The sequence below is a fragment of the Diceros bicornis genome, chromosome 13, assembly GCF_020826845.1.
Source record: "Diceros bicornis minor isolate mBicDic1 chromosome 13, mDicBic1.mat.cur, whole genome shotgun sequence".
In the NCBI taxonomy this organism is placed as follows: Eukaryota; Metazoa; Chordata; class Mammalia; order Perissodactyla; family Rhinocerotidae; genus Diceros; species Diceros bicornis.
In genome coordinates this window covers 37,643,668-37,670,292 of record NC_080752.1, presented here as the reverse complement: position 1 = coordinate 37,670,292, position 26,625 = coordinate 37,643,668, and the positions used below count along the sequence as shown (strand labels likewise).

At 49.8% G+C, this 26,625-nt stretch overlaps 2 protein-coding genes across 2 annotated transcripts; one reads left to right on the top strand and one right to left on the bottom strand.

The window, feature by feature from the left end:
- Nucleotides 1–142: 142 nt before the first annotated feature.
- Nucleotides 143–8,718, top strand: DDOST (dolichyl-diphosphooligosaccharide--protein glycosyltransferase non-catalytic subunit). Its single transcript, XM_058553086.1, has 11 exons — nt 143–437; nt 631–741; nt 4,317–4,403; nt 5,548–5,651; nt 5,789–5,883; nt 6,171–6,264; nt 6,520–6,668; nt 7,102–7,249; nt 7,853–7,973; nt 8,097–8,203; nt 8,296–8,718. Exons 1-11 carry the CDS (start codon nt 281–283, stop codon nt 8,443–8,445), a joined length of 1,323 nt encoding a protein of 440 aa, XP_058409069.1. The 5' UTR covers nt 143–280; the 3' UTR covers nt 8,446–8,718.
- Nucleotides 8,719–9,131: 413 nt separating this feature from the next.
- PINK1 (PTEN induced kinase 1) lies at nt 9,132–24,584 on the bottom strand. Its single transcript, XM_058553084.1, has 8 exons — nt 24,189–24,584; nt 19,414–19,698; nt 17,550–17,650; nt 14,377–14,559; nt 13,697–13,860; nt 12,383–12,510; nt 11,774–12,010; nt 9,132–10,923 (listed from the first exon to the last, which is right to left on the bottom strand). Exons 1-8 carry the CDS (start codon nt 24,582–24,584, stop codon nt 10,666–10,668), a joined length of 1,752 nt encoding a protein of 583 aa, XP_058409067.1. The 3' UTR covers nt 9,132–10,665.
- Nucleotides 24,585–26,625: the final 2,041 nt, after the last annotated feature.

Here is a 26,625-nt window from a genome sequence, read left to right as displayed (position 1 = left end):
CGCGGTTGCAGAGCTGTCTCTCTAGGATTGAGCCTTTTCCTGTGGGGAGGCGGAGCCGCGCGCCCCTTCCGCCAATAGGGTTCAGAGACCCCGCCTCCAACCGGGGCAGTTCCGGTGGTCGCCCCGCTCCTTACCGTGCGAGCGGCGGCTCTCGACCCGCGGCCCCGGCGTTACAGGATCACTTCCGGGTAGTACTCCACGACCACGAGCCGCGATTGGGCGACCGTAGACGGGGCACTTCCGGTGTCCAGGTGTGTGGTTCTTTGGCAGGAGGAGGAAGATGGAGCTCGGCGCCGGGGCCCGTGCTTGGGCCCTCCTGTGGCTGCTGCTGCTGCCCTTGCTTGGCCCGGTCTGCGCCAGCGGTCTCCGCACCTTGGTGCTGCTGGACAACCTCAACCTGCGGGAGACGCATTCGCTCTTCTTCCGGAGCCTGAAGGGTGAGACCGGGGTGCGAGGGGCGGCTGGTGTCTGGGGTTGGAAAGGTCCCCGAGCCCGGGGGCATCGGTTTCCACGAGCGGGCCGCCCAGGTCTGGCCTGCCGCCGGGGGGGGGGGGGGCGGTCGTGATCTCTGCAGCGGCGCTTTCCCTTTGCCTCCCGCCTGCCTCAGCTCCCTGTTTTCTTCTCGTCCAGACCGGGGCTTTGAACTCACATTCAAGACCGCAGATGACCCCAGCCTGTCCCTCATTAAGTACGGGGAGTTCCTCTATGACAATCTCATCATCTTCTCCCCCTCGGTAGAAGGTAAGGGCTGCGCGTCGCCCCAGAACTGGGGCTGACCGATAGCTTTCTTCTGCATCTTGGATATTTTCTGGGTCATGGGATGATGGGCCGCCAGCCCCGGGCGCTGCTGTTGTCATAGAAGAGGAAAAGGTTAACTTCTAACCTGGGCATCTCTGTTCTGAAAGACACAGCTGAGGATTGTGGGGTCAGGTGTTGCCACAGATCCGGGAACTGCGGGCGCTGCTACTCTGAGAAGGGAGTTCTCTCTGTAAGGGCCTGATAGGAAACATGGAGAGCTGCCCTGGTTGGGTTGGCCTGTGTGGATAGAGGAAATGGTAGGCTGTCAAGAGGGATAGTGGTCGTTGATCTTAAAAATTCAGATGGATTCATAGTTCTCAGGCTGAAAAAGAACCTTAGTAGTAATCTAACCTAACCCGCTATTTGATGCTGGATGGATATGTCCAGGGCCTAGTAGAGGGCTGCTTGTTGAATGAATATCTTCACTAGAAGATATTCAGTTGAAGAATGAATATCTTCACTAGATTATCCAAGTGATACTGCAGTATTCCTGTGACAGAGACCTTACTATCTTATGAGGCAATCTGCTCAACTACTGGACAACTCTGTTAAGAAGTTTTTATATTAAACTGAAATTTGCCTCCTACCTCCTACTGTGTTTATTTGGGGAGGACCGGGAAGGGGGGTTTTTATACTCCCCAGGGCCTTAGAAAATAAGTCTAGTGCTTATTTTGCTTACAGGCATAGCCTTCACAGAATCATAGCCTATTCAGGTGTTTCTTCTCCAGACTAAAGAGCCCAGTTCCTTTGGCTGTTTCTCTTTTGCCACGCTTTTTTGGTGAGCATCCTAGTCCTTTTCTTCTTTAGTGGCTTCAGTTTCTCTTTTTCTCAAAGGCCTCAAGTTGTCCCTGTCTGGGGTATGACAGGACTGCCACCTCTCCCTTCAGTTGATGAAGCTTAGGACGTCTTTTGCTTCCTTGGCAGCTACTTTATTCTCTGTAGTTCGTGTCGGATTGGGTTCAGCCAAACCCCTGAAGTATTTTCCCTGAGGCTCCCGTCACTTATCACGTTACCCCCAGCTCCCCTGCAACACGTGCCTTTGGAGTTGGCTCTTTAGAGGCCAGTGTAGTTGGGTGGATGTAATCCCAGATTGTACAAGTTAAAATCTTCAGGTTACTGGCAGGTAACTGGCAGGAATGGAGCCTTCAGCAGGTTAATTGGCGTTTGCTAAGTTTCTGCCACATTTGGAACTCTGAAATAGGAACTGAACAGGAGACTGGGTGAGGTATTAAGGACAGAGAGCCTGCTCTTGAGTTCTTTCAGGCTGTCTTTGAGGAAATAAAAATAAGGACTTGAAGTGAGTTAGCAAACCCTGTGTCGGGATGTAGCAGGATGGAGTGGAGGACCCGTCCAAGTTGTGCTCAGGAGGTGGGTTGGGAGTATCGCTGGGCAGGAAGGAAGCGGTGGGTGAGACGGGCTGGGAGAAGGTTGAGATATGCTCAAGGAGGATCTGTCAGAGATCTTAAAGAAATGTCAGAGAGCTTAAAACAATGTTTCACAAATGTTAGTCAGTTCTGTACCTCCTTCATGATTTTTACCATGTTCCATATCACCTGTGCTAATAATTAGTTAATATTTTTCTTCAAATTGAACTGCTTTTGTTTTTTTATTTTATTTTATTTTTTTTGTCAGGAAGATCAGCCCTGAGCTAACATCCATGCTAATCCTCTTTTTGCTGAGGAAGACCAGCTCTGAGCTAACATCTATTGCCAATCCTCCTCCTTTTTTTCCCCCAAACCCCCAGTAGATAGTTGTATGTCATAGTTGCACATCCTTCTAGTTGCTGTATGTGGGATGTGGCCTCAGCATGGCTGGACAAGCAGTGCGTCAATGCGCGCCCGGGATCCGAACCCGGGCCGCCAGTAGCAGAGCGTGCGCACTTAACCGCTAAGCCACGGGCCGGCCCTGAACTGCTTTAAAAAAAAACTGATGTAACATTTTAAAAAGAAACCAGTAATGAACCCAGTGTCACCACTGAAAATGGAAAGCCAGTATCATCACTCTAAATAGAAGGTAACTATAAATAGAATAAATACAATGCTGTTAAGTTCTAGCCAGATTCTGTTGCCTGCTGAAGGCTTTGAGCCCGAGGCTTCCTCTCAAAAGAGGAGATGGACAAGTGTTAGAGAAATGTTAAGACCAGGATCAAACCAAGACATTCTCTTTGATGGAGAAAGCTTGAAAAATAATTGGAAAAGGAATAATTCTCTCTCTCTGAGATTCAGCGTTATTTAAAGACCTGCCCCACATCACTGTTGTCACCCTTTTGCCTCCAGCTACCAGAAGCATCATTTAAAAGTATAAATCAGTTGATATTGGTCTCGTGCTCAAGAGCCTCCAGTGGCTCCTCCCCACGGCCATCATCTTCCTGGGGCCGACAGAGCCCTACGTGAACTGCCGTCCCCTCTTCAGCGCTGCCTCCTCTGCTGTTACTCACCTCTTCACTCTCTCCAGCTGAGCCACACTGGGCTCCAGCAGCTAACAGGCTCACTGCCTCGGGGACCTTGCACCTGTCATTCCCGATGCCTGGAATGCTCTGACCCCCTGCTGCCTGGCTCACTCCCACACCTTCTCAGATGCCACTTGCCCGAGGTCTTCCCTGACCAGCCTTTATTTAACGGCTCCCCCTGCCCCCATTATCCCCTTTATTTTTCTTCTCAACACACAAGAGATAATTTTCACTTAATGAATAGGTGAATTACTGAGCGCTTCTGCCGTTACATTATGTTAACATCAGGGTACACTTTGGGGAAGACTCTGGAGCCTACGAGAGTCCCACTCAGTGCTGGTTTTGGATGCTTGTGGCAGTCACCTGACCGAATCAATTGACCAAAAAAGAGTATGGTCTCACAATTACAAATGTAGGAAATTAACGAGCCTTTTTGGTGGCCGCTTTAATAAAAGCAGTATGCAGAGTGGTTCCGTTGTGGCTACCATGGATTTAACTCTGTAGGATTAATAGGGAAGAAAACTGCTCAGGTTGGGCAAGTGAGTGCTAGTGTCAAGTGTCAAGTGACAGCAGCATCCTCAGATTCAAAGTGCTCTTTCTCAGTTTAGATGGAAGTGAAGTTGATGGGCTCTGGAAAACTGTGTCAGGTGACCCCAAAAGTAGCTCTAGTGATGACAAATATGCTGATGTGAAACGTGCAGGTGATGAGTTTGAATGAAGTTGTTTCATGAAATGTGAATGGAAAAATGCAGCATTTGTAAACAAATGTTTACATCTGACTTGAAATATGTATAACTAACTTGACAACTACGATTGCTAGGTGTTTGACTGTTTGATTTGTACTTCTAAAAGTTGATGAATTCGAGCCGTTCTTTTGGATCTTCACATTGGGAAAATGGGAGAATTGCCCTAGTTGGGAATGTATGGTAGACAGTCCTTCTGTTTTGGCCTCCAGAGGGCGCTGTTGTGTGACTGATTGTAGCTGCTCTGCAGTTCACCTTCACCCGCCCAAGTGTCGGAGGAGCAGTGAGAGGAACCTTCTGGGTCACTGAGTCTGTGCTTCTTTCAGATTTTGGAGGCAACATCAATGTGGAGACCATCAGTACCTTTATTGACGGTGGAGGCAGTGTCCTGGTGGCTGCCAGCTCAGACATTGGTAAGTCTGACCTGGCAAGTTCTGGTACTTTCCACCGTTTCTCCAGGGAGCTTGGAGAGCTTTACAAATGGAAGCTGCCAAACTGGCGTTCATGGGGTGGACCTTGCTGAAGAGTGAGTGAGGGAACTACAGAGCCATTCCATCCCTCCCATGCTTTCCTGTGACCAGAGTCAATAAGATGCAGGTCTTTTTTTTGTTTTTGGTGAGGAAGATTGGCCCTGAGCTAACATCTGTTGCCAATCTTCCTCTTTATGCTTGAGGAAGATTGTCGCTGAGCTAACATCTGTGCCAGTCTTCCTCTGTTTTGTATGTGGGTCGCCACCACAGCATGGCTTGATGAGCAGCGTGTAGGTCTGCGCCCAGGATCCAAACCCTTGAACCCCAAGCCGCCAAAGCGGAGTGTGCGACCTTAACCGCTACGCCACTGGGCTGGCCCCAAATGATGTGGGTCCTTTTAAGGACTGGGAACCTTGTTTTCTTTTTTTTTTTCCCCTCCTGTTTTTGGTTTTTCCCATTTATTGTTTTTGTTTTTCTTTTTTTTCTGGTGGCTCTTCTCTCACAGAAAGAAGGCAAATGGGGAGGCTAATTGGGCAGAGTTCAAAGTATTTGACAGATTATTTCTTGTTTCCTATTTTGGACGTTTTCAGAGATACTTAGAAGTAGGGAGAGAGTAGTATCCTGAACCCCGGGTACTTATCACTCAGCTGCAACAATTAACAACACCTGGCCAATCTTGTTTCATTTTTTTCAGTATTGACAGATTTTTAAAACCATGCTGGGTGGGTTTCTTGGTGGGATGATGATGAGGAAGAGCAAAGCATTGTAAGCCAGGCTCATCCAGGTTGTTTGCCTGAGGTCATTACTTTGCTTCACAGGGGTTTTTGTGCAGAACCAAGGTCACTGTGTACTTGTGGAGGGAGAGGCCAGATTGTTTTTGTTTATCAATTCAGATTCTGACCCCTGCAGGCAGAATACCATGCTGTTGTCCAGGGGTCCAGCTGGGGCTGAGCCTGGCCTAGTGAAGCCGCAGGGCCCTATGGATGACTGGTGGAGAGTGAGTCATGAGGATGCTAGGACAAGTGACACTGCTTGGCCCAGGGCCCACCTGTAAGGGCTCAGCCAGGCATCTCCTGGGTCTGTGCAGGTGACCCTCTTCGAGAGCTGGGCAGTGAGTGTGGCATCGAGTTTGACGAGGAGAAAACAGCTGTCATTGACCATCACAACTATGACATCTCAGACCTTGGGCAGGTAATCAGGCCTGTCATCTTCCAGGTGTCAGGCTCTCACAGCAAAGCTCAGCCTAGAAACCAAGAGGGAGTCGGGAGGGACTCCCAGGCTTGGGGGCACCTTTTCCTGAGCACCTGTCTCTCCCTCTGCCCTTGCAGCATACGCTCATCGTGGCTGACACTGAGAACCTGCTGAAGGCCCCGACCATTGTTGGGAAATCATCGCTAAATCCCATCCTCTTTCGAGGTGTTGGGTGAGTGAGCAGGGAGAGGCCAGCAGAAACCTGGGGGAACAGGGGATCACTTTCTTTTGTCAGGAAACCAACCCAAACTTGTCATTATTTGGGGGCATTCTTTCCCCCAAAGGATGTGGATGAGATTGATTTATGACATGACATTAAGAGTCAGACTTCATGGTTAACCGATGCTGTTATTAAGAAAGTGGGATTCATTCCTGTGAAGAAATGGGCCTCGGGGCCCCCAGGTCCTTTGGGCTCAGTGCTTGGGCTCAGCGTGGGGCGCTTCTCTTCTCCTGCTGCAGGATGGTGGCCGATCCTGACAATCCTTTGGTGCTGGACATCCTGACGGGCTCTTCCACCTCTTACTCCTTCTTCCCGGATAAACCTGTCACCCAGGTGAGGGGCCTTTGCGGCCTTGAGGCCTCCAGCTCCTGGGCCCAGTAGCAAAGTGCTTGTTTATTTGAAGATAAGAACTAAGCGGGACAGCACGCTTTGCGGAGGCTGATGAAATGAGCAGTTGGTGGGAGCGGGAAGTGGGCAGAAGCCGTGGGGTCTCAGCTTCCGCCCTCAGCTGGGGCCTGGGTTGTTCAGGTCTAGCCTGCTGTCCTCTTGCCCTGGCGCTCCTGGGTGACGGCCTCATCTTGTTCCCAGTACCCCCATGCAGTGGGGAAGAACACCCTCCTCATTGCTGGGCTCCAGGCCAGGAACAACGCCCGGGTCATCTTCAGCGGCTCCCTCGACTTCTTCAGCGATGCCTTCTTCAACTCAGCAGTGCAGAAGGCCACGCCCGGCGCCCAGAGGTACACGCCAGGAGGCTTAGGGCCGTGTGGTCTGGGTGGTGGGGTCTGTGCAGATGGGGAGGACTCGGATGAGGAAGGAGCCTTTGAGCTAGAAGTCCCAGAGGCTAAGTATCTTCAGGTGCTTTAAAATTATTTGATGACTTGACTTTGTTGCTGTATTGCTGGTGTCGGCACTCCAGACTTTTTTAGTAATGGTGTGTCTAGAGACGATTAGAAAATTGTGTATTTATTGTGCAGGTGACACCAAAGCAACACCACCTCACATCTTTTCATTTTTTCCTGTGTTCCCTTTAGTCAGGATACCTAGCTATGTATGGCCTACAGGCAGGAACTCGCTTAGTGCCGTTTACACTGGTGATCAGTCTGGCTTATGAGGCCCCACTGGAAAGAAGTTGGTGCCGGTGCTCTAGCCTGTCCTGTTTCCCTTCTGCAGGTATTCCCAGACAGGCAACTATGAGCTAGCTGTGGCCCTCTCCCGCTGGGTGTTCAAGGAGGAGGGTGTCCTCCGCGTGGGGCCTGTGTCCCATCATCGGGTGGGCGAGACAGCCCCACCCAATGCCTACACTGTCACTGACCTCGTGGTAAGAGCTTCTTGGAGTGGGAGGGCCCCGAGGTTTGGCCAAGTTGATTTAGCTCAAAAGCATTTATTGAACGCTTCTGTGTTGGGCCTAAAGAGGTCTAAATGAGGATGAATAAGTTAACCTCTACCCCGAAGAAGTCAGTCTAGGTGCAGAGAGCCTGCATGTAAACCAGTATCCTAACAGGAGACCTTTTGAAGAAGTGTGGTTTTGCTGTGGGAGTGCGGAAGCGGGAGGGGCTCCGCTGATTCATTCTGCTGGGAGTGGGTGTGGGGGATGAGTCTATCAGTAAAAGGAAGTGGGGAAGGCAAGACAGCAGCGAGTGTGGAAGCAGGGAGGCCCGAGTGCCCCGCACATTCCAGGAGAGGAGTGTGGTTTGGGTGCAGACATCGATGGGCCTGTGAAGAGGTGTAGATGTGAGTCGGAGGGTTAACCTGTTGGGTGGTGTCCTCAGTCCCTGTCCAGGGCTGGGTGGTGGGGGCTCGCCCAGGTTTTCAGAACTCCGGGGAGTTCCTGCCAGTTTCATGAGTGGGGATGCAGTGCAGCGAGGGTGGCGGCATCCCTCCAGTCGCTGGCCGCCCCTGGCTAACCCGCCTTTGATCTCAGGAGTACAGCATCGTGATCGAGCAGCTCTCAGATGGCAGATGGGTCCCCTTCGATGGTGATGACATTCAGCTGGAGTTTGTGCGCATTGATCCTTTCGTGAGGACCTTCTTGAAGAAGAAAGGTAAATGTGATTCTTGAGCACGAGAAAGCTACAGGAAGACAGTCCCTGCCTCCGGCTTGCTCTTGGGAGCTAACAGAAACACTGGGACACCCCTCCTGGTTATCTGTCTTGGATCTTCCCCAGGTGGCAAATACAGTGTCCAGTTCAAGTTGCCTGACGTGTATGGTGTGTTCCAGTTTAAAGTGGATTACAACCGCCTGGGCTACACACACCTGTACTCTTCCACTCAGGTAAGCACAGGTTGTAGTCCCTGTTTTCAGCCAGCATGTGCCCCGCCTGGGCTTCTGAATGGCCAGGGCCTGTCACCTCTGTCCTGTTGCAGGTGTCAGTGAGGCCACTCCAGCACACGCAGTATGAGCGCTTCATCCCGTCGGCCTATCCCTACTACGCCAGTGCCTTCTCCATGATGGTGGGGCTCTTCATCTTCAGCATCGTCTTCTTACACATGAAGGAGAAGGAAAAGTCTGACTGAGGGGCCAGAGCCCTGGGACTCCTTACAACATGGAGACAGAGGGTTTTTAATAGGATGGGGTTTTCCCTTTATGGTGGGATTTTTTTTTTTTTTTTTAAGCCGTGGGACAATGGCACAGCCTTACCTCAGTGGGAGATGGGACATTGAGTACCAAGGGGTGGGGGTTAGGAAATGATTTTTATGTAAGTTTTTCCACCTTGAATGCTAAGTGGTATTTTTCATATGTGTAGTCACTCTCATTTCTAAAATAAAGAGAAACATTGCCCTCAAACTGACTTCATCTGGCCCCTGTTGTACTTTGCTGTTGGTGGGGATGCTGTTGTCGTGACTAGATACAAAATAGTGAGCGGGCTCTTAATTTTGCTGAAGACTGGACTGTATTTTCTTTCTTTATGAAATGATAGCGCTTCCTAACTTCTCAAGGGATAAAATAATATTAATAATACACTGAGGCTGGGCCAGCCCCGGTGGTCTAGTGGTTAAGTTTGGCACACTCTGCTTTGGGGGCTTGGGTTTAGTTCCTGGGCGTGGACCTACACCACTCGTCTGTCGGTGGCCACGCTGTGGCAGCGGCAAACATACAAAAAGAGGCAGATTGGCAACAGATGTTAGCTCAGGGAGACTCTTCCTCAGCAAAATAAATAAATTGAGTAATTAATTAAAAAAACACTGAGGCTGGTGTGGAATCACTGAAATGGGAAACCTAGGGTCCCAGCACTTGACTTTATAACAGAATTACAGAATTGCTTGGTTGAAAAGAACCTTAAGTATATGTTCACCTTGCTCAAGCCATAGTTGCGGTCCTAAAGAGCAGGTGTGAAATTATATGTGAAATCCCTTCCCCGTTGTTGATCTCTGCCCACAAGATTTTCTTGTCTTTATGGTATAAGAATCACTCTTAAAGCCAAATATTCAGTTCAAGGCACATACATATTCTGCAGTTGTATATTTGCATTTAATTCTTCACGATTCCTGTAGGAAATGCTAGTCAAAAGGGAAATTACCAAGTTTAAAACACTACACTGTTAATTTCCATTTCCTCAGTTATTTTAGCTCTGCTAGACTCATTTTAGTAGCTGGAGGAGCTCCATGGAAATTCTTCCTCAAAAACACCCCCAAAGCTGTTCAAGAATGCATAACCCAAGTGCAGAGGCTCCCTACTTCTCAGGCCTCACTTGGATGTTTTTTCATTCTGCTACCTGAATATATTGACCTGTGCAAATGTGTGCTTTAGCTCAGGTAACATGCAGACTGATGTCATGGCTGCCTCTTTGAAACGAGCCACGGTTCATTCCTGGAGCTAGGGGCAAATGTCATAGTCACACTCTACCACTAACAGCCACTGCCTAGACCTGGGTCCTCTCTCATGTAGAGCACAGGTCTAACCCTCCTCAGCCCAGACCAGCTTGGCCACTAACTTGGCAGAGGTCTGTGCACGAGCTTAAGAGAACATGCACTTAAGGCTGGGCTTTTTGGTCAGTGGTTAACACCTGAGCGTGTCTTCTCACCTGGTGCTGAGAACTCACTCCTGTGGATTTGCACACAGAGCTCTCACCTCATTTTTAGCATTGACACACCAAGGGGCCTCCTGATTGGTCAGCATATCTTTTTAGAATTAGGCCCTTTGAATTCATTTAGACCAGGGGTTGGCAAACTCTGGCCTGTGGGCCAATCCAGCCTGCTGCCTGTTTTTGTATGGCCAGCAAGCTAAAAATGGTTTTTACGTTTCCAAAATGATTGAAAAATTAAAAATATTTAGTGACACATGAAATTCATTTCAGTGTCCATAGATAAAGCTTTGTTGGTGCATGGCCATGCTTGTTGGTTTACGTATTTAAGGCTGCTTTCGTGCTGCAGTGACAGAGTTGAGTAGCAGCGACAGCCTGAAGCATTTACTCTCTGGCCTTCTACGGGAAAAGTTTGCTGACTCTTATTTAGACCCGTGTCTTCATTTTATAGGTAAGCGAACTTTAGTCCACACAGGGTATATGTTCATCCAAAATCACACAGCCAGAGTTAGTAGCTACAGCCCGTGAAGTCTGACTCAAATTGTTCCTTCCATTTGCCACACCTGTGGCCTTCTCTTTTGTTGATCAGCCCTCTCTGCGCCATCTTTTCTCCTGACCTCCCCCCTCACCTAGTAGCCCCTCCCTCAGCATTCACAGACCATCAGACACAGATGCTAAGTTCTTTAGTAATGCACCAGCTACATCAGGGCCATCACGGGGCTGCCCTCCAGGAGTAGAGGAGGAGGGCTGCCTGGCACAGCGCTTCATACTCCAGGTTGGCCAGAAATAACATCTTCATTTTTGTTTCCACACAGCTCTTCTCTGTGAGCCTGTCGGCCAGCAAAGTGGCAGCTGACTGTTGGAGGAGCCAGCCGATCATCTTGTCTAGTTTCAGATTCTTCAGGGCTAGAGTATGTTCACCCCAGAGGCTCAAATGAAGCACATTAGCAGCTACTCGGGCAGACGGTCTCTGCAACAGGAGGGGAGGCAGAAGCTGAGAACACCTGTGGTAAAGTATTCGGCCCACAACCCGCTTTGTTAACGAGTCCTCATGTCAGGGGCTTCCCTTCTCGGGCCCCAACCAAATCCTTCTCCACCTCATGTCTCCTACGATACGCTTCACTCACCTGACACCTCCTGGCTGCTCTCTACCCGTGCGCCAGGCTTTCCCGTGCACCAATGTGCCTGGAGGCAGTTTGCATTGGTGGAACCGCCTCCTGTGTATGAGCACTGTCTGGAGGGAGGGGAGTTGTCTCTCATCACTTAACAACTGGTAGCAGTGAGCATCTACTGTGACCATGACAGCATGCTGTGCACAGTGAGAGGTAAGTGGTGGGACAGTAGTTTGAACCCTGGTCTGTCTATGCGCTTTCCACCATTCATGCCACCTGAACCGGACCTGCCACTCCAATTACGGCTTCCAATGTGTTGGCCTTTATATTCATTTATAGTAACGTCACAACGTCCAGATCTGCTCTCAGGAGATATCCTCCCATCTGTCTGTCTCGTTAGATCTCAGCTGTTTCCATAAGCTCCATCTCCATTAAACATTTCTTAAAAATGCATCTTTTTCCCTCTGAGTAACTTAAGCAACTAAAGCCGAGAAGAGTTGAATTGCTGGAATTCTGACTAATTTGGTGGCTAGCTTCCCTTCTCCTGTTTATACTAAAACCTATTTTGTGTTCTCCTGTACTTGCCCTTTGCCTTTGTAAGACGGGAGCTGCCCGTCACTCTGGTGCTTGCCCAAACCTGATCTTTACTGGAACATGAACTGAGGTCTCCATCCACACGATTCCTGCACAGCCTGGGGACAGCCTCACCTCGCTGGCCTCTCGCTGGAGCAGCGCCCTCACCAGCTGTCTCACGTCTCGAGGCACCGACTCGGGCATCGCGGGCAGCTGAGCTTCTTGGTAACTGCGGCTTTCAAGGGGGGCCCTGCCCCGGCTGTAAAAGGGATTGGGGAGCCCGAAGATTTCGTAGGCGAGCGCTCCCACTGCCCAGGCATCAGCCTTGCTGTAGTCAATCACCGCCCTGGGGCCAGGGCAGGCCGTGGACACCTGTCGGAGAGCAGTGGGTGAGCAGTCACGCTGCTGGCATTTCTAACCTCTTCATGCTCCTGCACAGCACCTGACTCATGGGCTAATCGGAACTGTGGCCCAAGGAACCCAGAATCTGAGTGAGTTGTGGCTCAGACCCAGAAGAATCTGCTTAGGCCGCCTACTTTGTGCTGACAAAACTCACACCTCCCAGGACCATTAGGGAGATCCAGATGAAAGCAAAGTGGCAGGGAAGGGACTTGTGCCAAATTTGGGTCAGAAAAGATGGAGGTGTTGAGTAAATAAGGAAGTACCAAGTCTCGTCCTATCAGTTAGTGGGGACACGGTGAAGAGTCTCAGCTGATGGCGCATGATGCGCTCAGCGGGACTCACCTCAGGAGCCATCAGGCAGCTGTTTCCGCCCCGATCCACATAGCAGCTGGTGAAAGGCAACCGCAGGCCGATGCGCTCATCAGCCAGGCAGCAACCAAAATCTGTGATCACCAACCAGGGGCAGCCGTCTGGGGAAGGGACAGGAGGGGTAAGCGACTGATTCTCCTCCTCTTCCCTCTGAGAGGGCCTCCAATGTCCCTGCTGAAGCCACCATCAAGACATGGTGACAGGGGCTAACAGGGACTCAATATTGGCCCAGGAGCGCTGGCCAGCAAGGCCTAGATGGGTGCCCAGCCGCCAGAGAGCTGAACGGGGCCAGTTACACCAACACGGACTGCCTCTGGGAAATCAAAGCCCCTAAGCCAAGAACTGGGTAAAAGCTTGGCTTAATCTAAATAATTCTCTAGTAATTGGAGCTGTCCCAAGATCTAAAGAGCTGCTCACGATTTACTCAACAGATGGTGCTTGGCTCAAATGACCTCTAAGGGCCCTTACACCCCAAGAATCTTTGATTTGAACTTAAACCCCAAATCCAGACCAAGAAACAGGCACACTAGGAATTAGTTATTTGTAAAAGGATTCATACAGACTTCCTTTAAAGGGCCAGTTCTTCTAGTAATTTAATTATTTTAAATCTTCTAGTTCGAAATCTACCAGACGTATGAATCTCCTTTACAATATCCAGGCAAGTGGCCAGCCAGCTTCTACTTGAGTACTTCCAGTGATGGGGAGCTCATTATTTCCAGAGGCAGCTGGGCCTACATTTGGTCAGCTTTCACCATTTAAAAATTCTTATGTTGAGCTAAAGTCTACCTCTCTTTTACTTTATTCAAGAAAACTTCCCCGACTGAGGTTGTTGCTCCGTAAGTGGGCAACAGAAAGGAACTTGGGAACTGTGAACCATGGCTCCACAGACCCCACAGAGAAGGAAAGCCTTTGTTTCAAAGGAGAGATTGCTCATCCCTGTGTACAGAGCTAAATTAAGACCCAACAACTTGGGCCGGCCCCGTGGCTTGGCGGTTGGGTGCGCGCGCTCCGCTGCTGGCGGCCTGGGTTCGGATTCCGGGCGCGCACCGATGCACCACTTCTCCGGCCATGCTGAGGCCGCGTCCCACATACAGTAACTGGAAGGATGTGCAGCTATGACATACAACTATCTACTTGGGCTTTGGGGGGAACAAAATAAATAAATAAAATCTTAAAAAAGACCCAACAACTTATAATAGAACATAAAAAATTAGGGCCCCGAAGGGCCCTAAATGTTCACAGACCTAGTGCACCCCGGACAGCTCTGAGGGCGCGGCGGGCGCCTACCTGTGTCCAGCTCCACGAGAATGTTATCGGACTTTAAGTCTCTGTGTGCGACGCCCTGCTGCACCAGATGATCCACGCCTTCCAAGAGCTGCAAGGTCATCACGGTGGCCAGGCGGGGGCTTGGAGTGTTCACACGCAGGTACTGGCGCAGGGTACAGGGGTAGCTGGTGGACAGGGGGACAATGAGCCCTGACACCTTATTAACTACTAGGGTGATGGCCTTTCCTCTTCTTCCTGGAGTGTTTTGATTTCCTTTTTCCCCAAGTACCCTTTCTGTTCCCACCCGCCATCCTGAAATTAGGAAGGAAGAGCTGGGGCCTCACATGTTGAAAGTAATGGTACAGATGCTCATTTCCTTAAAACCCCCATTGCGGTAATGCTAGAGGGTGCAGAGGGTGAGGAAGGAGAACTGTTTTATGTTAAAGAAAAGCAAGCTATGGAGAAGGGCAAGAGTCAATGTACTAAAAGCACCAGGTACACAGTATGTTCGGAATGAAGATGAGATTCTGTCTTCATGAAAAATCATCCGAAAGGGAACCTGCCCTCTCAGGTGCGCCCTCAGCGTGGCCTCATCTCCCGCAGGGTGAGGATCCTCTTCCCTGCAACCCCGGGCTCCGGGTGCACAGAGGCAGGGACCAGCTCCCACTCGCCCCAGGTCCTGCCACATGCCTGCCACTTACTTCTTCATAACGAGGAAAAGCGTCCGCCCGTGGCCCAGGCCTTCGGGGTGAAGACGTGGGGGCAGCACATCAGGGTAGTCGACCAGGGCCCCTGGCAGCAGTGGGACAGGTGAGGTGAAGGCGCGGACGACCCGGATGATGTTGGGGTGAGGGGCCAGTTGCTTGGGACCTCCCTTGGATTTTCTATTTAAGCCAAATGGGACAAACGTATGAGGCCAGTATTAGATACAACAGCTGGAAAGATAATTATCTAAGGCCACAATAAATACTGACGTTCATTTATTCACACACTAAATATTATTTATCAGCTATTCACTGAAGATCTGCTGTGTGCCACGTGCAGAGCCTGGTGTTGGAGGGAAAAAAACCCATAAAGAGGACTCATCCCATTTGATGACTCCACTCGTCCATCCACCCCATGTGGCAGAACACAGCGGTTAAGAGACCTTGGAATCAGGCTGCCTGGGTTTGAATTCAAGGTCTGCCCCTGTAAGTCCTTGGTCAAGTTACTTAACTTCTCTGGGCTCAGTCCCAAATGCAAAGGGGAGTACGGTAGTAACACACCTCAGAAGGTTGTTGATATCGTGAAGGACCTAGAATCCCCGTGACTCCAGGTTCTAGCATAACGCTTGGCGTGGAGTATGAGCTCAATAAGCCTTTGGTGAATGAATGAATGGATACAGGCCCAGTTCATAGCAGATCTGTCACCTGCATGCTCTGCGCACCCCTCCTCCTCCAGGAGCCCCCACCCACAGCCCTGCTGAGGCACAGTGGCCATGTTTTGGATTGTGTGACTCTGCCTATAGTGTATCAGCCCCGCCCTCAACCGAAGCTGACTGGACCAAGGGTGGGCACCTGACCCCAGGGCAACGAGCCTGCAGTCACATCTGAGATCCAAATGGTTGGCACTAAAGAAGAAAGGGGCCAGTTAGATTCTCCCTTTGAGGGGTGCGAATGATGCAACATGGCAGTAACGTGGCCGTCAGCAATGGAGCTGAAGGTGAAAGGACGCCACGAGACGAATGGGGCCGTGGAAAGCCAAAGAGGTGTGCAAGCCAAACGCACACAGGAGCAGAAGAGCCATGGGGTCAGAATAAGGATGCTGGTGGCAGGGAGAAGACAATGGAGCAGAAGCCCAGAGACAGCAAGGCAACACTGAGGGAGCAAGATGCCCGCCCTGTCCTCAGAGCCACCCCAGTTCCTGAGCTCTGTAGATCCAGCCCACATGTGGCCTTCTACTGCTCCTCCTCAAGTCCACCCGAGTGGGCCCCTGTTCTGTGCAATCCAATGAATCAAGCACTGTTCCTACCCTTGGGCCATTGGGGCTGGTGGGAGAGTCAGATCACAGGTCCAGGCTGTCAGTGCCGCGAAAGGAAAGCTCTGTCCAGTGGTCACAGGAGCCCAGAGGAAGAGTGTGGCTGTTCTGGGGAGATGCGTGCATGTGGGTGTGTTTAAACTGAGACCTGGAATAGGACAGGAGGCCGTGGGGAGGGCAGCCCAAGCATAGCTAACTGCATGCACAGAAGATAGTCATAGAGGAGTTGGGTGCATTCGGGGGAGGGCAGTGTGAATTCAGTCTGGTGGAGCATAGGGTGTAACTGGGTCAAGAACAGAAATCAGGTGGGAGAAGAAGTGAGAGGAGCAGATCACAAGGGGCTGAGTCTGAGGTCCCTAGGTGAGCATAGGCTAGGCAGAAATACACTCAGAGTGCTCCCGGGGAAGAGTGTTTCTCCTGAGAGTGTTAGATGTCACCAGTACTTTAGGTAACAGGCCTTCTGCCATATTCATCTAATCATTCAACAGACATTTACTGAGCTGTGAGGGTGCGTAGCAAACAAACCATAAGAGCCCTGCCCTCAGAGAGCTTGGAGTACAGCTGCAGAGCCAGTGAATACACAGACCAAGACAGCTACGATTTAAGCTCAGACGGTGATAACAGCTGTGAAAAAACGAAAGCAGGGTAAAGGACTGGAGAGTGACAGGGACGACTTCAGATGGGAGGTCTGGGCAGGCTCTGTGGCAGAGACATTGTCGTGCGCACAGCAGTATGACAGCACCATGTCAGCCGGCTGAGGCTAATGCCAGAGGAGGAGCCACCTCAGGATAATTTTAGCCCCCAAAGCAGCTGACGTTCAGACCTCCACTTCTCCCTACAGAGGAGTAAGGAGAAAAGGATGACAGTGCTAAGCCCACCGAGTAGCTGCCTCTGTTGGCCTGCACAGACCCTCAGTCATTCTGGAGCCTTCCAAGCCATGGCAGGGGTTTTCCACGGATATCTCAAGTCTCTATTTCTACCTTCCGGCTTCTGACAGAACTAGATCTATAAACCAACCTTCTAGTAAATCACCAAAAATGAGGCAGGCCCACCTCTTCCTAGTGGTCTACAAATATTAAAGGGAGCACAGTGTTTCCTCTGTCATGAGCTCAAGGATTAATCCCGACCACCTGTAGACAGGGGATTTACAAAGCTGCTGTGAGCGCAGGCTGCCCTCCACCGGCTCTTCCCTCTGCAGAGAATGTCGCTTTTCCTACTTCTTTGCCTAGGTAACGCCTATTCATCCGTCAAAAGGCAGCACAAATTGTCCCTCAAGAGGCCTTTCTGAATGGCCCCCACCCCTGCAACGCACACACCACCTCTGGGCTCCCTCAGCACCTGCGCATACACTATTCCAGCACTTAACACACTGGACTCTTCTCCCCACTTGACAGGCTCCTCTGCCACACAGAGAACACTGGGGGAACAGGCCGTGTTTGTGTTGTTTTTTTTTTTTAATCTCTTGGCACCATCAGGTGCACTGCAGCTATTAGTGGAATGAATGTCACCTCCGCTGCAGGCAGAGTTCAGTTTGTACTGATAGGTGCTGCTCCACCTGGGCGGTACGTAGGAGGAATCGGAAATCCGATCAGTTTTCCCACATTCTGAATTGGGCGTTTTGGGATGGCCTTCTCTCCCTGCTCCAGTGTGAATCAGCATCTTCAGCCGGAGTCAGATGATCTGCAATCTTTCTCAAGTTAATTATCCACCAACTGAACATCCATTAATGACATCACTCAGTAAGCATGTATCATCTACTGCGTGTCGTGTCAGACACTGTGCTGAGTGCTGAGGACACAGATCACGGTTTTGCTCTCAAAGAACTCACAGCCAGTCTGGTGGACAGGTGGGTGCTTACCTGTAAGAGACTGCCCCATACTCCCCGGCCAAGGCCACTCGACTAGCTGGGACTAGCTCCTGGCTCATTGTGCTGAAGATGGCTTCGCTGGAGGAGCCCGCCTGGAACACATCCATAATGAATCCAGGGTTACACAGACCCAAGTGGAATGGCAAGTCCAAGCCCTCCTCGTAATCTGGACCAGGGCAGCTACTGCCTGGACCTGGCTTTCACCTTCAAGATAAGATAACCTCTGAAGTGGCAAGCCAAGACTAATTTCTCCTGGGAGAGAGGGCACAGGTGCCATCCATGCCAACTCAGAGGATGCTTCCCACGCTTCAAACTCTTGGCAGCTCAGGTGCCCAGGGCAGGACGAGAGTCAAGATGATCAGAGCACGGAACCCTTCTTCCTGCCACAGATGCCTCTGGTCACCACTGGGCTTGAAACTGACCACTAGATCATTAAGACTCATCCTTGCAAGCTCCCTTCAGCAGACAGGCCAGAGCCTGACAAGCCCACCCTGGATAAAGTTGTGCTGAATCACAGACCAGCCTTCCCCATCCCTCAGTAAAAAACCAACCAACCAACCAACCAACCAACCAAAGAGGAGGAAAAGCACCTTATTTTCCTCATTTCATTACTTATGGCTCTCAGGACCTGTGAAACCTGTTAAGTATTGAGAAGCTCCTGGAAGAACCAAGTCTTTTAGCTTTTTTGAATGCAACAGCTGTCACGTCCCAGCCAGTGGAAGTTTTGATGCTAAGACTGGATGTTTCATAGGCAAAGGGTTTGGCTGTTTGTTGGCTATTAACCCCGCTTGGAAGTGCAACACTCTAATAACCTTCATTCCCAAAATCAAAACAAGAAACTGCATTCTTCACTGTCCAGCATGAGCTGCTGTGGCACTTTCCACCTGAACCTTGGACAGACGCTCTGGGCAGGAGACAGAACATCAGTTCTTGAATTTTCTAAACCCACCTATGTAACGGCAAAGTAAAGAAATTACTCTAAATAGACAGAAATCTTTGTTTTTGTGGGGGAAAAATACTCAATTTCCCAAAGCCTTGAGTCTGCCAAGAGTTAAGGGCAGGGGGGTGACATGCAAGCCTCTGATCTGGAGGTGAGTTGGCAGGGTGAGTTTAGAGGAAAGGTATGGCCCCTCCTCTCCAGTGAGGCAGGTCAGGGGAAAGAGAGAGGAGGGTGGTAAATGCAGACCTGAAATTAACTTTTGTGTGTGTGTGTGTGTGTGTGTGTGTGTGTGTGCGTGTGTGAGGAAGATTAGCCCTGAGCTAGCATCCATTGCCAATCCTCTTCTTTTTTTTTTTTTTTGCTGAGGAACACTGGCCCTGGGCTAACATCTGTGCCCATCTTCCTCTACTTTATATGGGACACTGCCACAACATGGCTTGACAAGCAGTGCATCGGTCCACGCCTGGGATCCAAACCTGCGAACCCCAGGCCACTGAAGCAGAGCTCATGTACTTAACTGCTATGCCACCCTGCAAGCCCCTGAAATTAAATAACTTGATCAGCACTGACAGATTAGAAACCAGTGGTTTGGGCTCTTGCTGCTCAAAGTGTGGCTCACAGACTAGCAGCAGGGGCTCCCCTGGGGGCTTGTCAGAAAGGCAGACTCTCAGGGACCCCCAGACCAGTGGATCAGAATCTGCCTCTTAACCTGATCCCCAGGTGATTCATGGACATATTACAATTTGAGACACTCTGCTTCAGACTCTTGTGTGAGAGGGTGAGGCAGCCTAACTATATGGGCCCCTGTACTGGGGAGAATCTGCGTATCTGCTTCCTGGGAAAAAGCGCCACTGGTCCACCAAGATTGGTACTTTGAGAAATGCTTACTCTAAAGGTGAAAGGCTCCCTCCTTACCGAGATGTTCCACATCATCTTGATGGCTAAGGGGAAGGCAGGGGCCCGTGGAGCTCGCTCCTCTTCTCCTCGTAGAGTGATATCTGGGCCTGTCCCTGGAAGAGGCCCGATGCTCTTGGCCACCTCCAGGTTCTGAGGCAACACAGGCACGGTGGCTTCATACACAGCAGCACTGCAGCCCTTGCCAATGGACTGCCCTATCAGATACTCCTCCAGCCGGAAGCCCTGCCAGCGTCTAGTGTCCAGCGGGTCAGGTAGCAGCTTGTTTTTCTGGGTAAAAATTGCCTGTGAGGAGAAAAGCATGCCCCGTGAGCCAGGGAGCGTAGGCAGGCTCAAGGAAAGGGAAACAGGGGAGGGGAGGTATAGTGAGGCAAGGTCTTCGCTGACAAGATCAAGAGCTAATAAAAACACAACTGAATTGGGTTTTACAGGCCATCCTGCCTTTCTCTCTCATTATTCCGAATAATTTTTCTCAAACTGTTGCTTCATTGCAACCATAGAGACCGCCCAACACAGAACATTGTGAATTAGTTAAGAGGTCAGAACTCCTAAATTCTGCAGTTGGCACACCACTCCTTTGCTGCCTGTCAAGCTCCCAGCACAACCCTGGAGGTTTCTGACGGCTCTCTCTGCAAAGACCTTGACAGGCAGCTACTGGATGGTTACCAGGAGCTGTGGATGGGCAGGAGCGTGTGGCCAAGCCACTTCTCCACTGTGAACGATCTCAGGTTGCTTTTGCAGGCAGGAGGGTGAAATCAGGAGGGTCCCTGGAGCTGGGTCATTAAGTCCTGTCTTCCTGTCTCTACCTCTTAGGAATCTGGTGGGCCCATGCTGTTTTCAGAAATGAAGCAAGAGTACCAGAGTCCTGATGGAAACAGATGGAAATGCAGGTACTGCTGTGGGGATGCACTGGGAAAGAGCCTATTTCCCCAAAATCAGGGTCCTTCCCTACTTCAGGCGGGTGACATCATTTCTCCAGTCCCCCAGGCTCCGCCTTCTTCCTCAAATCCTGTCACTGATCCCTTCCTTTCCATGGTTAGTCACCCACCTCTAGACTTGCCCACTCTCATGACGTCCCTCCACCTGCTTCTAAGGCAGATGAAACCACATCGCTTTCCCGTGTCACTCTTCTGTTCAAAAACCTAACCAATAGGTTATTCAGTACCTTGTCCTGGTACTTCCTTCCTGTGAAAACTGTCTCGCCAGGCTGGTCTGTGCACGGTCCATACTCATCTTTCATGCCTCTCTTGGAATCCTAGCTCACACTATTCCCCCGCCCCTATTTCTACTGTAGTGCTCTGCCTGGCTCATCCCTACGCATCCATCCAGTCCCAACTTGGCTGCTCCTTCCTCTGTAACCAGCCCTGACAACCCAGCCCACAGCCACCTTACCTTCTGGAGGATTCCTAAAGCACTTAGTATCTGTAGGCTAATGTACCTTGCATCATAACTTTTAACGTTTTTTAAAAATGAAAGTCTATCTTGCCCTGCCAACTAGTTTCTAAACTCCACGGAGCGGAAGCAATATCTCGTAGAGTAAACCTTTAACGCCGCGGTTTTGAGAAGACGATTTTTTAAAAATTTTTGTTTTGAAATAATTATAGACTCACAGGAAGTCGCAAACTAATAGTACAAAGTGTCCTGTGTACTCTTCATCCAGTTTCCCTCAATGGTGACATCTTATATAGCACTAGTACAATATAAAACCCAGGAAAGTGATGTTGGTATACTGCTGTTAACTAGACTACAGACCTGACTCAGTTCTCACCATTTTTTTAACCTGCGTTCACTCGTGTGCGTGTGTGCATGCGTGAGTGTGTAGCTCTATGCAATTTTATCCCGTGTACAGATTCGTGTAATCACCACCACAATCAAGACAGACAACTGTTCCATCACCGCAAAAGAACTCCTGGTGCTACCTCTTTGTATTTGCACCACCCCTACCCCGTCCCTGTCCCCTGGCAATCACAGATCTATTCTCTATAGTTTTGTCATTTCAATAAGGTATATAAATGGAATCACACTATGTAACTTTGGGACTGATATTTTTCAGTAAGCATAATGTCCTCGAGGTTCATTTCGGTTCTGACCTGTATCAATAGTTGATTCATTCCCATTATTGCTTAGTATTCCATTGTATGGATGTACCAGAGTTTAACAATTCACCTGCTGAAGGACATTTGGGTTGTTTTTAATATTTTGCTTTTATGAATGATGCTGCTATGAACATTCATGTACAGGGTTTAAAAATTTATTTTTAAGAACAGTGGTAAAATATACATAAAATTGACCATTTTAACCATTTTTAAGTGTACAGTTCAGTGGCATTAAGTACATTCACATTGTTATGCAACCATCACCACCATCCATCTCCAGAACTTTTTTCATCTTGTAAAACTGAAATTCCATACCCATTAAACAACAACTCCCCATCCCTTCCCCCTCCAGCTCCTGGTAGCCATCATTCTACTTTCTGTCTCTATGAATTTGACTACTCTAAGTACCTCATATGAGTGGAATCATACAGTATTTGCCTGTTTGTCACTGGTTTATTTCACTTAGCATAATGTCCTCAAAGTTCATCCATGTTGTAGCATGTGCCAGAATTTCCTTCCTTTCTAAGGCTGAATAATATTCCATTGTATGTATATACCACATTTCGCTTACCTATTCATCTATTGATGGGAACTTGGGTTGCTTCCACCTTTTGACTATTATCAATAACGGTGCTATGAACATGGGTGTGCAAATATCTGTTCAAGTCCCTGCTTTCAATTCTTTTGAGTTTATTACACCCAGAAGTGGAATTGCTGGATCATATGATAATTCTATTTTTAATTTTGCAGGGAGCTGCCTATTGTTTTCCATAACAGCTACTTGTGAACATAAGTTTTCAATTCTCTGGGTAAATGCCCAAGATTGCAGTGGCTGGGTCATATGGTAAGTGCATGTTTAGTTCTGTAAAGAAACTGACAACTATTTTCCAGAGTGGCTGTACAATTTTATATTCTCACCATCAGATTCTCTGCATCCTCAAAAGCATTTGGTATTACCACTATTTTTTATACTTATTTTCTTCTAATAAGTATGTAGAGACATCACATTGTGTTTTTAATTTGCATTTCCCTAACGGCTAGTGATGTTGAACACCTTTTCATATGCTTATTTGGCATCTGTATCTCCTCTTGGTGAAATATATGTCTTTTGCCTATTTTATACTTAGGTTTTTTCCCACATGCCTCCATCTAAAGGGAGCAGTCACTATTCTAGTCCAGTTTGACACCACATGGAATTTTAGCTCTAGAGTTGCCAGATCTGGTGATTTTTTTCAAAAGAAGTCAAACACGTGAATTTTAAAAATTAACTGGCAACTAATTAAAAATGTTAAGGCACAGGAGGGTGAACTGTGAGAAAAGGACGTGTAGATGGTAAGCTTAGGAGGGTCAAGCTCCTCAGCTGAAAAAAGCCTCCGTAATTTAAAGCCAGATTTGTCAAGTTTCCCACTCTTGGCTTCTGTCAGTTAAGCTGTAGCAAAAGACAAGGACAGTGGGTTACCTGCCACCCCAAACTGGCCGGAGCTCAAACATGAGACGCTCTGGTGATGAATAACAAGAGCTGGGCTGGAAACCAGGACACATGGGAGACGCTGCTTGGTCCTTAACCAGCTGTGTCCTCGGGCAAGTCACTCCATCTTCCACCACCTCGGCCCTAAGCTGTCAAGCGCAGGCGCTGTACCAACTCAGCAAGTGCTTCCAAACCCCAGGAAGAAGAGTGACCTCCTGGGAAGAGGAGGGAATTCTGCCAGCAGACGGCCTTCAGACTTGAACTGCAACACTGGCCCTTCCCTGGGTCTCCAGCCTGCCCCTCTGCCCTGCAGATTTTGGACTTTCCAGCCTCCATAATTGCAGAACCAATTCCTTAAAATAAATCTCTTTCTACAAACACACCCTATTGGTTCTGTTTCTCCTGAGAACTCTAATTAATACAGACTTTGGTTGAGTAGAAACAGAGGTCTCTGAGCTATTTTAAACATTTAAAAAGCCTAAGAACCCCCTATATATCTAGTTACCCCTGATAACTCTGCACAGGTTAACTAAAAATCGTCATGTCTGATGTTTTCTCCTGCTGTTCATGGTTTTTACTGCGGCTTCAGCTATGTCACGAATGGTTTGGCTAAACTTTGGACGCAGCCTGGCTGGCCCAGTTGTTAAGGGCACAGGCTTTGGAGAGTCAGACTTTGGGCACCACTCTTTATTAGCTGGGTGACTTCGAGCACGTTACTTCACCACTCTGAGTACATTTCCTCATCCATAAATTGGGGATGACAACTACCTCAGTGACAGAAGTGTTATGATTTAGTTGTCATTAAATTTTAGAAAATTTACACAAAGCCGTTAGCCATGGTGCAACAGGAGCTACAATTAGCAGCATATCTTCCAAAACATGCTGTTTGAGGAAGGGAAAACTGAAGCAAATGTGAGGTGCTGACCCCGTAGCAGAGGATCAGTTACACTAAAAATGAGCCTGAATCGGTGATTTCCGAGGAATTGCTGGCTCCGACAAAGGTAAATCTTGACCCAGGGCCCCAATCAGTAAATGCCTCCCAGCCCCGCCCCACCACGCGCCCACCCTAGCCCCGCCCCATCCAGCTCAGGACCACGCCCACCCCGCCCCTCACCACGCCCACACCCTAGCCCAGCCCCGGCTGAAGGCCCCGCCCCTAGCCGGACTCCGGGTCCCGCCCCCGGCCCTCCCCGCCCGCGGCCAGCGCTCACCTGGATCTCCTGACAGGCCGAGGCCGCCCGCCGGCCCTCTGCCTGCTTCTCCTCGATGAGGCCCAGGCCCAGCCCGAAGGCCAGAAAGACGGCCCGGCCGCAGGGGCCCGCGCCGCCCCGGGCTCGCACCGCGAACTGCCGCTGGAGCCGCGCCGCCAGGCCGCCCACCGACTGGCGGAAGAAGCGGTAGCGGTCGGGGAGCCCGAGCCCGAGCCTGCGCGGTTCCGCGCCGGGTCCCGCGTTCTGGCCCGGGCGCTCTCCGCGGCCCCAGCCCGCCGCGGGGCCCGGCCGCTCGGGCCGCCCCCAGCCGTAGGCCGGGCCTGGCTTGGCCGTGAAGCGCAGCAGCAGCGCCCGACCCAGCTGCAGGCCCCGGCCCAGCGTCTGTCGCACCGCCATGGTGGCGCCGGCCCGGTCTCGCCGCCGCCGCCGGCGTCCGGGACGCCTGTCACAACAAACTTCGGGGCGGCGCCTCTGCGCATGCGCGGGCGCAGATGGGCGGGGCCTCCACCCCGGCGGTTCCCCGCGTGGGCGCGCGAGGGCGCTGTGCGCGCCTGCGCGGCGGGTAGTTTCTTGCCCTTTTGCACTTTGGACCCAGAGGGGTGGGGTTGCGTGTCAGGGAGGTCGGTCCTTAGTGTGAACATCGCTGGTCCTGGGCAAAATCGAGAAATTGAGATAGGAAACTAATATTATCACCCACCGTGCCAGACTCTTTATATCTGTTTATTCAATTTTCCCACCAATGAGATAGGAATGCCATTTTTATAGATAAGAGAACTGAGGCATAGAAAGGGCAGTGACTGACTGAGGTCACATGCAGTAATTGTCAGAGCAGAGGTTAAAGTTCACATTGCTCTGATTGTTGAGTCCTTGCCTCCCCCAATGCCCTTAGGTTCCCCTCTACAAGCCCACAGTCCCTGCTTACTTCTTAGGACCCCAAGAGAAATCTCATCCAAAGGCCACATTTTTCAGATAAGTGAGCTGAGTCCCTGAGTCATGGAGCGACTTGCCCAAAGTCACACAGCTTGTTAGTGGCAAAGCCCTGTTACCCAAAGCTGCTGTTAGGAATGGCTGATAAAGAGATTCATACTGAGTGATTTCTTATTTCTTTCTTTTTTTTAAAGTGGAATTTTCAAACATACTCAAAAATAGAATAGTATAGTGAACCCCACGTACCCATTATCCAGTTTCAGCAATTATCAACAAATGGCCAGGGACCACAGGCTCCCCCGTGGAAGCCTAGTCAGTTGGGACAAAGGTTTCATTTAGTTTAAATCTACTCATCTGCTGTGTGTTATTATCATTGAGGCTCTTCTCTTTAATGTTTGCCGAAAAGGAACAAGAGGTTCTCTGACATATTTAATGATTTAATAACTACGAGGATTTTCTTTACTCTTCTAGGAACGTAACCTTTTACCATGAGGCTTGTGACGACTACACGACTCGTAAGGTGTATTCACTAAAGGGACATTGTATTGATTGTTTTGAGTTAAAGAGTGTGTTTTATCAGCCTTTGGATTTGTACCCTGACGCTGCAAGTGACCTGTGATGCTTGACCCAGCCACCTGCTGGAATGAAATCTCCAGATTGATGTTAATTAACCCTCCATTGAGGGCCGTGTAGTTTCTTATTCAGCAGAGAGCGCTGGACTGGTTCACTTCTCCTTCTGTAGAAAAATCTAAGTTGCTTCTGACAGGTCTGAGCCAAGCACGGCGCAAAGCTTGGTTCTTCAGCAGACATCCAAATGGAAAGGGCGAGCAAATAGATTTCTACACAGAGTGGCTTCCAGCTGGGATTGTTGTGGTTCCATGTTCTCCATTCTCTGGACAGAGATGCAGCCTTACTGTGGTGGGGCTGCCTTTCTTAGGGATCATACCATTTGTCCCCATCTGTTCCCCTGAGAAGGAGAAGTCTTTCTATGGTGGCACCAAGTCTCAGGGGATCGAACTGAGGTTCTCCCATAACATCTTCTATCTCTTTAGTGGTATCCCAAGAAGGTGAAGTTGGGGATATGGTATATGGTTTTCTGCTGAGAAATCTGTTTATACTGCAAATTTAATATTCTATATGAGTCTCATTCATTCATAGAACATTTATTAAACATCAGCTGTGTACTGGGCAGGCTTTGATATGCTCAGCCACAGAAATAGAGGAGAATGGAGGGGGGTTGTTGGAGAGGCCGCAGGACTCCTCTTTGGTGTACACTCTGCTCTGTGGGCATCCTGGGTCTTCATGGTACGCCTTTCCCTCCAGGCGGCAAGACTGCATGATTTTGATAAAGTACATAATATTCCTAAGAAGCATCATTTAACCTTCCCCCAAAGGACATGGGGAAAAAAAAGCTGATGCTAATGTGAAAATGGAAAAAGACAAGCCTTAAAAAAAAACAGCATTATTGAGGGCTCTTCGCCCTTCCCTTCTGGATGGCGTCCTTTGGCAC

Coding starts and splice junctions, on each gene's coding strand:
- DDOST (XM_058553086.1), top strand. CDS start 281: ATGGAGCTCGGCGCCGGGGCCCGTGCTTGGGCCCTCCTGTGGCTGCTG. Junction 5,884..6,170: donor ATCCTCTTTCGAGGTGTTGG/GTGAGTGAGCAG, acceptor CTCCTGCTGCAG/GATGGTGGCCGATCCTGACA. Junction 7,250..7,852: donor ACACTGTCACTGACCTCGTG/GTAAGAGCTTCT, acceptor CTTTGATCTCAG/GAGTACAGCATCGTGATCGA.
- PINK1 (XM_058553084.1), bottom strand. CDS start 24,584: ATGGCGGTGCGACAGACGCTGGGCCGGGGCCTGCAGCTGGGTCGGGCG. Junction 19,699..24,188: donor CGGCCTGTCAGGAGATCCAG/GTGAGCGCTGGC, acceptor TTCTCCTCACAG/GCAATTTTTACCCAGAAAAA. Junction 12,511..13,696: donor TCTCGTGGAGCTGGACACAG/GTAGGCGCCCGC, acceptor TCCCTTCCCCAG/ACGGCTGCCCCTGGTTGGTG.